This window comes from Mustela putorius, unplaced genomic scaffold (assembly GCF_011764305.1).
Source record: "Mustela putorius furo isolate JIRA1106 unplaced genomic scaffold, ASM1176430v1.1 tig00000578_pilon_pilon_pilon, whole genome shotgun sequence".
NCBI classification, from domain to species: domain Eukaryota; kingdom Metazoa; phylum Chordata; class Mammalia; order Carnivora; family Mustelidae; genus Mustela; species Mustela putorius.
Genome location: NW_025421422.1, coordinates 3573463 through 3587983, shown reverse-complemented (window position 1 = coordinate 3587983; position 14521 = coordinate 3573463). Strand labels below are relative to the sequence as shown.

The following is a 14521-nucleotide window of genomic DNA, read 5'->3' as shown; positions in this document are numbered from 1 at the left end:
CTAAAAAATAATGCAATGGTGACTGCAGGGGAATGGCCAGTTGGAACAAATTAGAGCAGAGGTGAAGGAAAGAGCTGCAGGCACAGGGATAACCTGGACAACAGGCCGGGGACTATAAGACACCCACAAGGGTCCTGGAGTGTTAGGAAAGTTACATAGGGAGAGCAGAAAGTAAACCATGTGGTCCATGCAAGGCAGGTATGAATACGCTGGCTCAGCAGGGTCGACAATGCCACAGCTGAGATTCCAACATCTGGTAGAACCAGGGACAAAGCATGAGACTCAAAGAGTAGCTCGGTGAACATTTCTGCCTTTGCACCTGTCCTTAATACTAATTAATTCGACACAGTGCTGAACCATTAGTCACATTATCAGGATCTTGAGTATAAATAGCTTAAATGTAGCTATCACCAAAAGTGCTTAGAATCTTTCTTTGCTCTTGTCCCTATAGACCAGCGTCTTAACTTGCTTTGGATCACTGGTAACTTTGCGACTCTGATCAAAGTTATGGATCATATCTGTGGAAAATCTCTAGCTGAAGCGTCTTGGATCTTGGGTGAGGAACCCCTGTCAGAGTTAGACAGAAGGTAAACACCAAAGAAAATCTTATTCTATGGAGAGGAAGGAAACAGCACAAATCTGATGGTTGCAGCTGCTCCTAGGGCAAGGCTCTCCTGGACTGGCGGGAGGTGGGATAATGTAGGGCAGCTTCCTTTACTCAGAAGCAGAGGGAGGCTCGGGCCACAGGCGGTGCTCTGTTTGACCACCACATTCACAGGAGCTTAAAAAGCTTTGCCATCTGTGTATTGTCCACTGGCGCTGGGACCAACTAAGAAAGCCTTTCCCAAGAGATGTGTAAGTGATCAGACAGGAAAGCAGAGCTCTGAAAACCTGCATCAAAGCAACCAGAGTTGAAAAAAGAGTGGTAGAGAGAGAGTATGTGTGTGTGTGTGTGTGTGTGTGGCGTGTGCGCACACACACACACACACACACAAGCAAGGTGTGGGAGGAAGATTTTTAACATAGTAACAAGAAAGGCCTTCTGAGTTGGTCAAAAGGAGACAAAGAAGCTTTCCATAGTTGTGAGCAAGGTTGGAAGGGACTGGAAAAGAAGGCCAAAGATTTTTTTTTTTAAGCACTGTGTGGCCCCATCTTACCTGCAGTAGTTATGCTCGCCTAGGCCCCCCTCCCCATTGGGGTATTTCAGAGTGTTGTATGGATGCTGGAAAGTCTCGTTCCAGAACAGGCATGGCTTCCCGCCTTGAAGTGCCGTCCAGTTCTGCGTTCCCCTATAATCTACACCATTGGCCGTGAAACATTCTAGGAGAAAGAAAAGACAGAGCAAACTAATTTTCTGGCAACAACCATAGTCTCCTCCCTCTCTGGTTGATGTTTTATTTGTTTTGTTTGGACCCAGCTGGAAATGGATAGTGTCTTGCTAGATCCTGGACACCGCGAAGTTAACATTGCTGGGGCTGAGTAAATCTGAAATGCAGTCCCCTTCAAATGCAAGGCTAGTCTTGGCACTAGCTTGCCTACATACACTTTACAGATACTCTTCCCCTAGAGTATACAGATCCCAACTCGGATATAAACAGGGAGCTGAAATGTACTGAAGCCCATGAAGTGAACCAGGAAACCCCTAAATCTGGGAACAGTGGGTAGCAGCCATCACAAGGAATTCTGGGTGCTCGGAGGGGGTCACTGGTCTCGCCAGTGTCTCTGTGTGGTAACTAGAACCAGGTCACCAGCTGTACGTGTGTTCTCCCCTACAGTCTGAAAGGCTGCACTGACACTTGGATTTAATAAGCCCATCGGATACAGCAACGCTTTGGAATCCCAATCACACAAGTCTGGGAATGACTCACATTCCCTGGTAATGAAGAACAGTCCTCCCCATGCTGTTTGAGATAGAGATGCAATGGAACAGACAGTCAACAGGAGGGAGCGGGGGCCAAGTTGGCATTTTGTCTCACCTCTTTCTGAAATTCCTCCCTACAAGACACACTGAATGTCATCTCAGGTCCATTTAATAAAATCACAAAATCCTTGCAGGTGCAACAATGTGCTTCTAAAATCTGCTTCTCAGACTTTGGGGGGATGGGAACTGAGGCTGATAGGATTTCCCCCCACATATTGCATGCATTAAATTCACAGAGGTTCATGAGAAAGGCACAGTACAAAGAGCAATTTTTAAAAATTAGCTTAGTTGAAACTGACAGATAGAAGTACTTCAAACACTTCTTTAAGATGTATCCCTCGGAACCTGATGATCTGGGGGAGCTGACATTCTCCGCTTGCTTGCTCCCCTGCCCCTGGCACGCACTGACCTCTAACTTCCGGTATGAAGGACTCTCAGCGCTGTCTCCTGTTGCAAGGCATGTGCCTGTTCCAGCCTACGCATGTGAACAATATGAGCGCATCTACATTCTAGGAGCTACATCTTCTAATATTTAAAATCTACCCACAGGGCGCCTGGGTGGCTCAGTGGGCTAAGCCACTGCCTTCGGCTCGGGTTGTGGTCTCAGGGTCCTGGGATCGAGTCCCGCATCAGGCTCTTTGCTTGGCAGGGAGCCTGCTTCCCTCTCTCTCTCTCTGCCTACCTCTCTGTCTACTTGTGATCTCTCTATATAAAATAAATAAATAAAATCTTTAAAAAAAAAAAAATCTACCCACAGACCATCTCGCTTCCTATACCCCCTTCCTCCCACTATCTGAGCTTTTCTTTGCCTGGAAGAGCACGGTTTTATGGACAGCCAAAATAACCTGGAATTCCAGGCTGCACAGAACATAATAGTGACTCATCATGTTTGGTGTGACATCCATATGCCACAGCCAGTACGACTCATCAGACACTGAAACAACCGCTCTGCCCAGAGTGTGCATAAATACAAAATGCTAAAGGTCATTCAAGGAGGCAGCTCAGTGTAACATAAAATACACTGAATGGAGAGGCTAAGCTCTAGTTTCTTGTCCTGGACCTGCTGCGGGCCAGCTGTGTGACCTTGGACGAGTCACTGTCACCCACGGCACCACTAACACATAGTATTTCACCGTATGCCGAGCTCTGCTCTAAATGCTTCACAAATATCAACGCCTTACCAACCTGAAGTAGAGGTCTCAGTATCCCATTTTACAAATGTGGCCACTGGGTCACTCAACTATCTTTCAGTGCCCCTAGAGGACCTCTTCAGATCATCCTTGCTTTCTCTGTCACTTCCCTCACCACATTTCCCCCTCATCAGCAAGTCCTGTTGACTTTCTTAAAATATATACCCCGAAACTGCCCTCTCCTCTCCATCTTGGGTGCCCCCACTTTAGTCCCATTCACATTCAGAGGACAGTTCAGCCTCGTTCAGGATTCACAGCCTCACTTCTGTCCTCTTGCAACACATTCTCTGCACGGTGCTCAAAGTTCCCAGGAAAATATGAGCGCTGGGTACAAAACCCAAACCCTTCATCCTTGCCTGCTAAGCCCCCAGCCTTTACTCTCACTGCACCCTGAGCTCTTCTCCTAGTCACTCGCCCGTGCTCCTGCCACATTGGCCTGCTTCTAATTCCGTAAACACACCATGCTATTTCCTGCCCAAAATGTTCTTCCTCTAATACCTCCCAGGGCAGACTAAATGTTCACTCCTCAGAAAACCTATCCCTACCATCTCCACTCCTACTTTTCTGCATTTAGTCTAGTTTGCTTCATAGCATTTATTATCACTAGAAATATACATGATCTGCTAGATAGGGAGGGAGGGAGAGAGAGAGAGAGAGAGAGAGACTCTGTGCATGCGTGTGTGTGTGTGTGTGTGTGTGCGCGCCAAACCCTATACTGACTCATGGGTTAGAATGGGACCTGGAAACTGTATTTCTAAAAATCTGCCTCAGTGCTTCTGTTAAGTAATTTGTCTTGGGAACCATTAGACTAGATGATTCTAAGAGCATCAAGCCAACCTTTTGCCCATTGCTAGAATTTTAATTGCTGCGTGCAGATACATCTTTTACTCCTATCACAAGTGGTTGGGGAGTGGCCCAGGAATCAGAAATGCCGGCCAACCAATGGAAGCCTTAGCCATAAAGAACAATTTGCAGGACAGTGGGGTCAGTGTTCCCAGAGGCTCAGATGACTTGATTTGTAACACAAAAGAATGTGGTGGCCATCCACACCTGTCAGTCCTCTTGAATGGGGATGAGGAGGCATCTGAAAGAGCGAATGGCAAAATGTAGGCTTCTTTGCTTCAGTCTGTTTCTCCTAGACCCAAATCTTATTCTCATTGCATTAGGGAAAGTGAGGCAGCGTACCACATTTTATGATTTTTTAAATGGATTTGCCCAGTGCATATCAATTATGGACAAAAACAAGAAAAACAAACTTGAACATTCTGGATTAAAGTGACATGAGCATTTTGATTTCATCAGAAGACCACGGGGGGTAATGAGGACCCCTTCTCCCTTACTGTCTACTGCTAAAAAACTGACATAAGCTTTGGCTAGATAAACAAGAAACGGCTTAAACCAATAAGAAATAAAATATCACATGGCCAGCTGTATATTTAGGCATTCAGTGAAAGGGAATGAGCAAAGGTGATAGATCTCATGTCTAGCATATTCTTAATTAACTTATTCAACAAATATTTATTCAGTACATACTATGTGTCTGGCACTGTTCACAGCACTGGGGCTACACTGGTGAACACACGGCAATCACGGAGCTTACATAGTAACAGGGGGGCCACGCTCATAACAAACCAATCAAATTCACATCAGGTAGTGAGGAGTGCTGAAAGGAAAAACGGAGTAAGGGGATGGAGATTGAATGGTGGGGGTTCTATTTTAAGGGGGGGGGGTGGGCCAGAAAAGGCCTGGAGGGGAGGGGTCATTTGAGCAGAGATATGGTCAAAGGGAGGAAACAAAACCATCTTAAACGTGTGGGGAGAGCAGTATTGGCAATGGGCACAGTGAAGAGGGGACCCCTGCGGGCCCCAGTGTGCCCGGCAGGTCTGGGGAACTAAAAGGCAGCTCCTCTAAGCGGGAGTGGGTGAGGAGGGAAGAGGAGGGGGAGGAGAGAGACAAGGCCAAGGACACACAGGGTCCAGAGCATTATATAAATCAGATTTTGGCTTTTGTTCTGAGTGTGAGGGGAAGCCAGTTGTGGGTTCTGAGCAGAGAAATGACATGATCTGACTTATCTTTCAAAACCACTGTTTAAAAAAAAAACACAAAAAGCCATAATAACAAAAACAAAAACAACTGTCTAGCTGCTGGGTGGAGAAAGATATCTGGAGAGGCAGGAACTCATTGGGAACATCAGTCAGGTGGTTACAGCAGAAAGATGAGTTAGAAAAGATGCCCTGGAACAGGGTGGCAGCCGAAAGGTGGTGAGAAGTAGCCACATTCTGGATATGCTTTGAAGGCAGAGCCAAAAGTATTTGCTGAGAGAAAGAGAAGTTGAGGCCCACCCCAAGGACATGGGCCTGAGGGGAGACTCCATTTACTACAATGGGGAGGCCTCAAAAGGGGCAGAGTACGTTGGGTGGAACAAGGCTTTGGCTGTGGATTGGTTAAGTCTGAGACACCTTTCAGAACAGTGGGTGGAGATACACAGGAAGCAGATGGCTTGATGAGCCTGGAGCTGAGGAAAAGGGCCGAGCGAGGCTGGCTGGAGCTAGAAGTGTGGCAGTAACGGCGCAGATGTGTGGAGAGAACAGGGTTACCGCGGGTGGAGAGAGAAGACATCTGGGCCCGAGTCCGGGGGCCCTGCAACATTTCAGGCAAGGAAAGAGGAGGGTCTGGCACTGATGAGTGAGAAAGTATGCCCTGGGAGGTGGGAGAAAAGCTAAGAAAGTGTGTGCATCTTGGAAGTCAAGGGAGAAGGTGTCCTGAGCAGGAAGGAATAATAAACTGTGAACACCGAGGAAACTTCATTTCCTCATTTTCTCTGGCCGGATCCCAATTACCTCATAGAAGTCATCTGTCTGACCCTATCTCTCCATCGGAAAACTCCAAATGTTTTGTTGTGGGGACTTAATGAAAACAGCCCTTGAGTTAAACATAAGCCTGACAGAAATTTAGTAATACAGCAGAAAATTTCCTCAATGAAGCTGGCATCAAAGCACCGAGAGCACTAATTCCACCCTTCTAAGTTGGTAATTCCTTATCTTTTCCCCCCCGTCACCAAAATCCTCCAAAGTATGGCATATGACATTTATTTTCAAAATTGGAGATACTAATTTTATTGTAATTCCTTTGCTGATAAGTGGAATCACATTAGGGTAAATCAAATCCCTGGTTGAGAATCTTGAGGAAATGGTTTTGTGCCAACCAACTATTTTCTGTAGGAAACCGGTACCCCACGCAGGCCTGGCAGTAATTTCCATGGTGGTAAGATATGCAGGTAAAGACTCCGCCTTTGGGTGAAAACTTGGTACTCCTTCATTGCTAAGAAAAGCTAGCTGGAGCTTTCTCTCATAAAGCTGTGACTGTTTGTTATGCTTAGAATTTTGAAGGGTTGGGTATAAAGAAAAGCCCTGATGCTATATTCTAAACTTCAATATTTATGCCTTCAAATCTGGAAGATCTCATATATTCACATGCTATATGTAAAAGTATTTGAAGATTTCAGTAATTTAGAGGCATGAGCTATAGAAGACCTAGAAATACTTCCAAAAAATAGTCCCCACATTACAATTCTCAAACTCAGGTCTACCTCTTGGAGAATCACTTGAAAAATAGGGACCTGCACCCCAGACAAATACCACATACACAACAGTTACAATTTCAGAAGTGCTCATGGAACCCTTAAACTCTTCTCTGCAGCCCCAAGATCCATTTAGCCTAAGGGCCCCCTAAATGAGTGATATCTACAGAATACACACAGACAGACACACACACAGAAATGTATAGGATTGAATATTTAATCTCAAGGGTTATGAAATAGTTTAAATTGAATACTGTTCTGCCTGAAAAGCTTCTAGCAGCAATGTGGCAGAACACGGAAAAATACAGTTAGGAGCTGGACTCAGGTTTGGCCTGTGGTTTACAAGCAACAGGCATTCTGCTAACCTCTTTGAGCCTGTTTCTTCACTTGTAAAATGGGGGTTAGGTTAACTACAGCTCAAGGCAACTGGAAGAATTGGAGGATGTGCAAGTAAAATGCTCTAGCACAGAGTAGGTCCCCAATAAACTATTACTATATAATTATAAAGTTTTTTAAATAACCAAATTTATTATAAATTTGAGATGATCATGATCATTCTGGTCCATAAAAACAGTTACCTATGAAAGGCAATATAACATGAGTAGATAGGCATATCATCCTGTTTTAATCGTATATATTTTTTATGATTTTATTTATTTATTGGTCAGAGAAAGAGAGAGAACGGCAGGCAGAGGCAGACTCCATGCTGAGCAGGGAGTGTGATGCAGGACTCTATCCCAGGATCCTGGGATCATGACCTGAGCAGAAGGCAGATGCTTAACCGACTGAGCCACCCAGCCATCCTTATAATTCTGCTTAAAGTTATCAGGCTGGGGTGCCTGGGTGGCTCAGTGGGTTAAAGCCTCTGCCTTCAGCTCAGGTCATGATCTCAGGGTCCTGGGATGGAGCCCTCCATTGGGCTCTCTGCCCAGCAGGGAGCCTGCTTCTCTTCCTCTCTCTCTGCCTACTTGTGATCTCTGTCAAATAAATAAGTAAAATCCTTAAAAACAAAAACAATAAAGTTTTCAGGCTACCAGGGGCACCTGGGCGGCTCAGTGGGTTAAAGTCTCTGCCTTTGGCTCAGGTCATGATCCCAGGGTTCGGGGATTGAGCCTCTGTTCCACAGGGAGACTGCTTCTTCCTCTCTCTCTCTCTGCCTGCCTCTCTGCTTACTTGTGATCTCTGTCTGTCAAATAGATAAATAAAATCTTTTTTTTTTATCTATTTGACAGACAGAGATCACAAGTAAGCAGAGAGGCAGGCAGAGACAGAGGGAGGAAGCAGTCTCCCCATCGCGCAAAGAGCCCAACTCGAGGCTCGATCCCTGGACCCCGGAATCATGACCTGAGCCGAAGGCAGAGGCTTTAACCCACTGAGCCACCCAGGTGCCCCTAGATAAATAAAATCTTAAAAAAAAAAAATAAAGTTATCAGGCTACCATCAGGATAGAAAATATATATGGTGTGAGTCCTGTGCTGAATCCAAGCATTCAATGAATAAAAGTTAAGAAAAAAAAAAAGGTATAATGGAGCAAATAGATTTTTTCCTAATCATAATTTCAACTGTAAGTGTATTTAAAGTTTATATGTTCTAATGAATCATATCTGTACTTGGAGCGCCTGGATAGCCCCAAGTAAGTTGGGTGTCCAATCCTGGTTTTGGCTCAAGTCATGATCTCAGGGTCATGCGACTGATCCCCCAGTTGTGCTCCATGCTCAGTTTGGAGTCTGCTGGAGATTCTCTCTCCTTCTACCCCCCCCACCCCGCTCACATGTGCAAGCAATTCAAAATAAATAAACATGCACAGTATTTTTAAAGTTCATGTTTAAAACTGTTAATGAGACCTTCTCTTAAAATAATTAAAACTTAACATATATGAGACAACGGTAGGAAAGCAGCAGTTCATTGAAAAGACATTCTATTCCTTGACAAGATTTAATAAAGTTGAAGAGTATGTTCTCAATGAGGCTCTATAACTACATCATTCCTAATTATACTACTTGTCTGAAACCATACTATTGAGAAACAGAAAAATTTTCTCATACTGAGTTGAGAATATTCCTAGTTTTCTGGTGGAATTACTAGTTGGATCTCTATCTACAATGTCTGTGAGAGTCACTGTTTTTAATCTATCAAAGTCAAGTGTCTCAAACTCAGTATCTCTAGTGATTCTACGTTGGATGAATTCACCTGGTTTTGATCCAGTTTGGAATCAACATGAATTAACAGACTCTAAATTTAATTATGGCATCTTAAAATAAGACAGCAGAAACCATTTTCCAATGGGACTGTCTTCTGTTCCTTTAAAGATGTCTCTAAAATTTGGTAAATGGGTAGAATTATAGAAATACAAGGCTTGGGACGCCTGGGTGGCTCAGTTGGTTAAGCAGCTGCCTTTGGCTCAGGTCATGATCCCAGCGTCCTGGGATCGAGTCCCACATCGGGCTCCTTGCTCGGCAGGGAGCCTGCTTCTCCCTCTGCCTCTGCCTGCCATTCTGTCTGCCTGTGCTTGCTCTCTCCCCCTCTCTCTCTCTGATAAATAAATAAAAAATCTTTTAAAAAAAAAAAGAAAGAAAGAAAGAAATACAAGGCTTACGTGGAAAAAGTTCCTTTTAACATTTAGAGGATGACCCAAGAGTGTTGTCAAATGTCTGCTCAACACACCTACTACTCTGCTGGGTTCCTAGTACAGACTGGTGTCCAGTGGGAATTTGCGGGTACATCTTCAAAGCTCATGCTCCTGGGAAAAACTGCCTTTGGACACAGACACTCAAATGCACTACAGGAATGCTCATTTCAGTTATGTGGAACCCTGAAGTAAAGAGTAAAGAGACACATGACCGTGGGAAGGCAGTGGTTCCCAATGTTTTCCTAGCCCAACACAGCTGAGGTAAGAGCAGTGATTCCCACGATCATTTAGACTGAGGTTATCGGATCTAGACTAGAGAGTGCATAATTTGGGGAAGTGGGTCCTCAGCATACACAGTAAGTACAAGAAATCACTGGAATAAAGAGGAAAGGATACTAGATAACCAGCTGACACTGTGTGGATTGAGAAAATCACCTGGACACTTGGGGCCCCGCTTCTTCACCAGTGAAACAATGAATGGGGTTTGAGACAGATGGTCTCAATGTCCCTTCACTCTAAACTCAAATTTCAAGATTCTATCATAATGGAACTGAAGTTCAAAAGTCTATGTGACTGGAGAGCACTGATGGCTCAAAATCTCTTCCAAGCTTAAAATTCTCTAATTCTGGGGCACCTGGCTGGCTCAGATGGTGGAGCATGTGACTTTTCATTTTGCCGTTGTGAGTTCAAACCCCATGAGTGTAGAGATCATTTAAAAATAAAATCTTATAAAAATAAAATAAAATAATATAAAATTCTCTAATTCTACATGTCTCTCTAATGGAAGTGACAGTTCTATGGTTAAAACAAAACAAAACAAAAGCCTCACCTCCGATGTGGACCCTGAACCCATCAAAGAGGTACTTAAGCAGTCTTTTTCATTAGAAGAAACCACATCTTCGACAAATAAATTACAAAGAAAAAAGAAAAACAGGGGGATCCTATAGGTTAATAGAGACTCTTATCACATCCTCTAAATGTACCTTGCTTAAATCCTGAATTAAACTGTGAAAGAACCTATGAGTCAACTTGGAGAATCTGAACACTGATTACTGATTGGATATTTGATAACATTAGGGAATTATTGTTAGTTTTGCTAAGTGTGTTGAAGGTAATGGTACTGTGACTATGCATTCGAGAAGAGTTCTTAACATTTAGAAAGAGATACTGAAATACTTAGAGATGAGATGATCTATCTGAGATCTATTACAAAATAATCTAGTTGGGGAGATGAAGCAGCAAATGAAATAATATTGGCCTTGGCTGATAATCATGGAAGCTGGGAAATGGATACACGGGACTTCCTTACATTCTTATATTTTTGCATGTATTCTAAATTTCCCATAATAAAAATGTGTTAAAGGATACCCTGAAAACATGTTGCTTTATAATTAATTTACCTTAGTTCCTTTTCAAAAAGTATAAACAAACTCAATCGTTGCAAATTCTGTCATCTAAATTCAAGATAGATATACACATATTATGTTCTTGGACTATGTATTAACAGTTGAAATGACCATAGAACAAGCTGTACTTTTGCCCAAAGTAGAATTACCATAAAAAGAATCACTCTAATTTTTTTTTTTAAATTCTCAGGAGGACGTTTTTTGTGTTTTTTGTTTGTTTGTTTGTTTGTTTTAAAGATTTTATTTATTTATTTATTTGACAGAGATCACAAGTAGGCAGAGAGGCAGGAAGAGAGAGAGGAGGAAGCAGGCTCCCTGATGAGCAGAGAGCCCGATGTGGGGCTTGATCCCAGGACCCTGGGACCATGACCAGAGCCGAAGGCAGAGGCTTTAACCTACTGAGCCACCCAGGTGCCCTTAGCCCATGAGTTTCTTGAGCATCTCACTCATCTTCGTATCTGCACCAAGAACAGGCCACTCAGAATGTGACTGGCAAATGTTAGCCAGACGAAGGAAGTAGGTATATGGGGGAACTGAGGTGAAAATGTACTCCAGACATAGTCAGAGTGCCCTGGTTTCCTCACCAATTGATGCCTCTAGTCTAGCAATCATATACAGATTTCCTACTTACCTAGGAATGACCTATGAGAATATGAGAAGTTCCAGAAATTGGTAAATCACGTACTTGAAAATCAAAAGCTTGCTGTTTAAACCAGAGCAATTGCTATTAAAAGGAAATTTACGGTGAAGCCACTTGTAATAGGGAATAATCAACCTCCTTTATAATGAAAATACACATTTTTTAATTCTGAGTTTGCTTTAAGCAGGAGACACCTGGCACAAATCTGTACTTTGCCTCACCATCCCTTGACCAACCCTATTTCATACTGTCTGAAGCTCTCAGTATAAAAGGAGATACAACAAACTTCTATATAATCCAGCTTCTGGACAAGTTTCATCAGCATTGCCTGTGCCCTATTGTTAATTTCAGATAGCAAGAAAGTTCCCATACAATGGAGCCTTGGAGGGCAGCCAATACTCCATGGAAGCCAGGCTGTGGGCTATTTAGCTTCCCTTGGTTGATATGGGATGGCCAAATAACAGGAATTCTTGAGATGGGAGCTGACTAGTAGGTCAACAGCATATCCCTAGAGCACATCTTTAAAGTAAAACCTAAAGCAACAAAGTAATAGTCTTTTATGAATTGGCACAAGGACGAGTCCTAGTCAGGGATACTGGGCATATAGTAGGCATGTGATAGGCACTTGTTACTTGGTCCCAAGATAAAAAACATGATTCAAGTGACAAGTTTCAGAAGTTCTGGACAGAGAGACAGTTTTGGGCGGAAGGAAAGACTCAGTGTAGTACTAACTTATAAACAAAAACAAGCAGAAGCTGTCATGTCTAGTCAGCCAGGGTAATAAGGGTAGATGGTGACCAGCAGATTGATTTCATAGTAAAAGGTATAAACTTTCCCAGATCTAGAGCAGGGTTGCCAGATTTAGCAAATGAAAATATAGGATGTCAGTTAAATTTGAATGTCAGATAAACGACAAACGCTTTTTTAAGGTAAATATTCTTAAATACTACATAAGACAGACTCACACACACAAAAATTACTCATTATCTGACATTTGAATTTAACTATCTGGTATTTAATCTGGCAATCATACTCCAGGGAGAGCAGAAACATATTGAATCTCAAATGTCCTTAAGCCACTTGGGTTTCCAAATCACCACCCATAGAAATGCTTACTTGAGAACTCAGATATGGATAATGAAGAATCTAAGAGTGAAACAAGATGTTGATCAGAGATGCCTCTTCCTAGGTCACAGTGAAAGGAAGGACAAAAGAATAATACAGTTAGGAATGGGGTTGCTCAACCCTAGCACTATTAACATTTGGAGTTAAACAGGTCCTTGGTTGGGGGACTGTCCTGCATACTGAAAGATGTTTAGCAGCATTCCTGGCCTCTACCTGCTAGATGTCAGGAGCATATCCTACCCCACCCCACCCCACTCTGATTTGTGACAATCAAAAATGTTTCCAGATAATAAAAGGCACCTGGGTGGTTCAGTTGGTTAAGTGTCCCACTCATGATTATGCCTCGGGCTCTGCACTCAGTAGGGAGTCTGCTTGGGATTCTCTCCCTCCCTCAACTCATGATTTCTCTCATGTGCACTCTCTCTCTCAAGTAAAACAAATTTTTAGGGGAGCTTGGGTGGCTTGGTTGGTTAAGCATCTGACTCTTGATTTCAGCTCAGGTCAAGTGCTCAGGGCCGTGAGACTGAGCTCGGGAGTTCGGCTCCATGCTGGGTGTGGAGCCTGCTCATGATTCTGTCTCCCTCTGGCCCTCCCCTGCTCTCTCTAAAACAAAAAAAAAGTTTCCAGATATTGCCAAATGTCCCCTGGGGGCAAAATCTCCTCCAGTTGAAACCACTAAAGAAACGAAATGATCAAATAAACAGAAAGTGTTATATCTATTAACCAGTGGTCACATAACAAAAGATTCTTCTCAAGGGAGAAAGTCTCAACTCGCCCTGGGCCCCCTTAAGCCCACAATAAGGACGAGAGGCCTAGTCATTTCAGCTAAGACAATCAAAAACCCTTCATCTGCCGCAAGTGCTAGAGAAGAACCTTTGGTGAGCCAAGTCGATGGAGCTCTGCGTGGCTACGCACACATCACAGCAAGCAGGGCGTCGTATCCAGCCTTTGAAGACGTTGCTTTTAAGTTAACCTCCCTTCCAACTAAACTTTTTCCAAATCTCTTCCTGCCATTTGGAAGTTGAGTGATTCTCAGCTGAAAAGGCCTGTATATACGAGGTGCAGATGGCGGCAGTTACGGCCCTCACCAGATGCTGCAGTCTCTAATTTGATTGAAAGGATATAATTAGACAACAGAAACATTTTAATGAAAGAGCAAAACATGGAGGGAGGGAAGGATTGAAGGCCCTTAACTGATGCCAAAACACCCACCAGTAATAGAGGCTTTGAGTCTGGGGCAAGGGAAGGGGAAAGCCCCTTAAAAGGACAGTCCCCATCCTGTTTATTTCCCCATAGACATAGGAATAGGGATTTTATTATTGTAGATTTCCACTGTATTTTATGTGGGAACAATCTGATTAAAACCAGAAGAGTCTTCGGAAGAACATCAAAGAAAAACAAATATGGCTTCTGTGGTCATTATTAAAAATATTTTCACCAGCCCAATAATCTTCTTTGAAGATGAATTTTTATAGATTGAACAGCAGCAAGCAATTTACATACTGTGATGGCACTGGTTAATGACCGCTACCATTGTGGAAGAGGACCACTTGGTCACCATGTTGTCACACAACTTTAGGCCACCAAGGAACATGGACAGACATTTAACATATCTGTTCGGAAGGCAAAAAGAAATCATGTAGAATGAGTCCTACATGCTGATGCTGCAACCATTCTGAATCATCTTTAAAAGTTGCTTATGCTGTTTTTACTTTTTCCTAGCTTCCAAACTTTGAGTGTTGAGTAGACTGTTCTGGTTCTAACCAAGAATCTAACCAAACTGAAAGAAATCCAGCCCTCAAAGTCTAAAGTTGCTAATGTGGTGTGACACTCGGGTTTGGAAGCGGCTGCAGCCTCCTCAGCCCACTAGAAGCAGGGCCCGCCCTTGTGGTAAATTGAACAATAAAAGTTTAATGCTTTGGCGACTTGCCAAGGATTAAATCAGTGGCAAGAGAAAAAGCCGGGGCTAGCAGAGGGGCAGCCCCTAGAGGGTCCTGTTATATGGGGAGGAATAAAGGCAACCTTGCATG

At 43.4% G+C, this 14521-nt stretch overlaps 1 protein-coding gene across 2 annotated transcripts in view; it reads right to left on the bottom strand.

Moving 5' to 3' along the window:
- KREMEN1 (kringle containing transmembrane protein 1) overlaps positions 1-14521 on the bottom strand; it is a 64917-nt gene that overhangs the window by 44876 nt on the left and 5520 nt on the right. For both annotated transcript variants that reach the window (XM_045081498.1, XM_045081500.1), the window contains exon 2: positions 1158-1320. In XM_045081498.1, coding sequence (XP_044937433.1) covers positions 1158-1320 — 163 coding nt within the window. The remainder of the gene's footprint in view (positions 1-1157; positions 1321-14521) is intronic.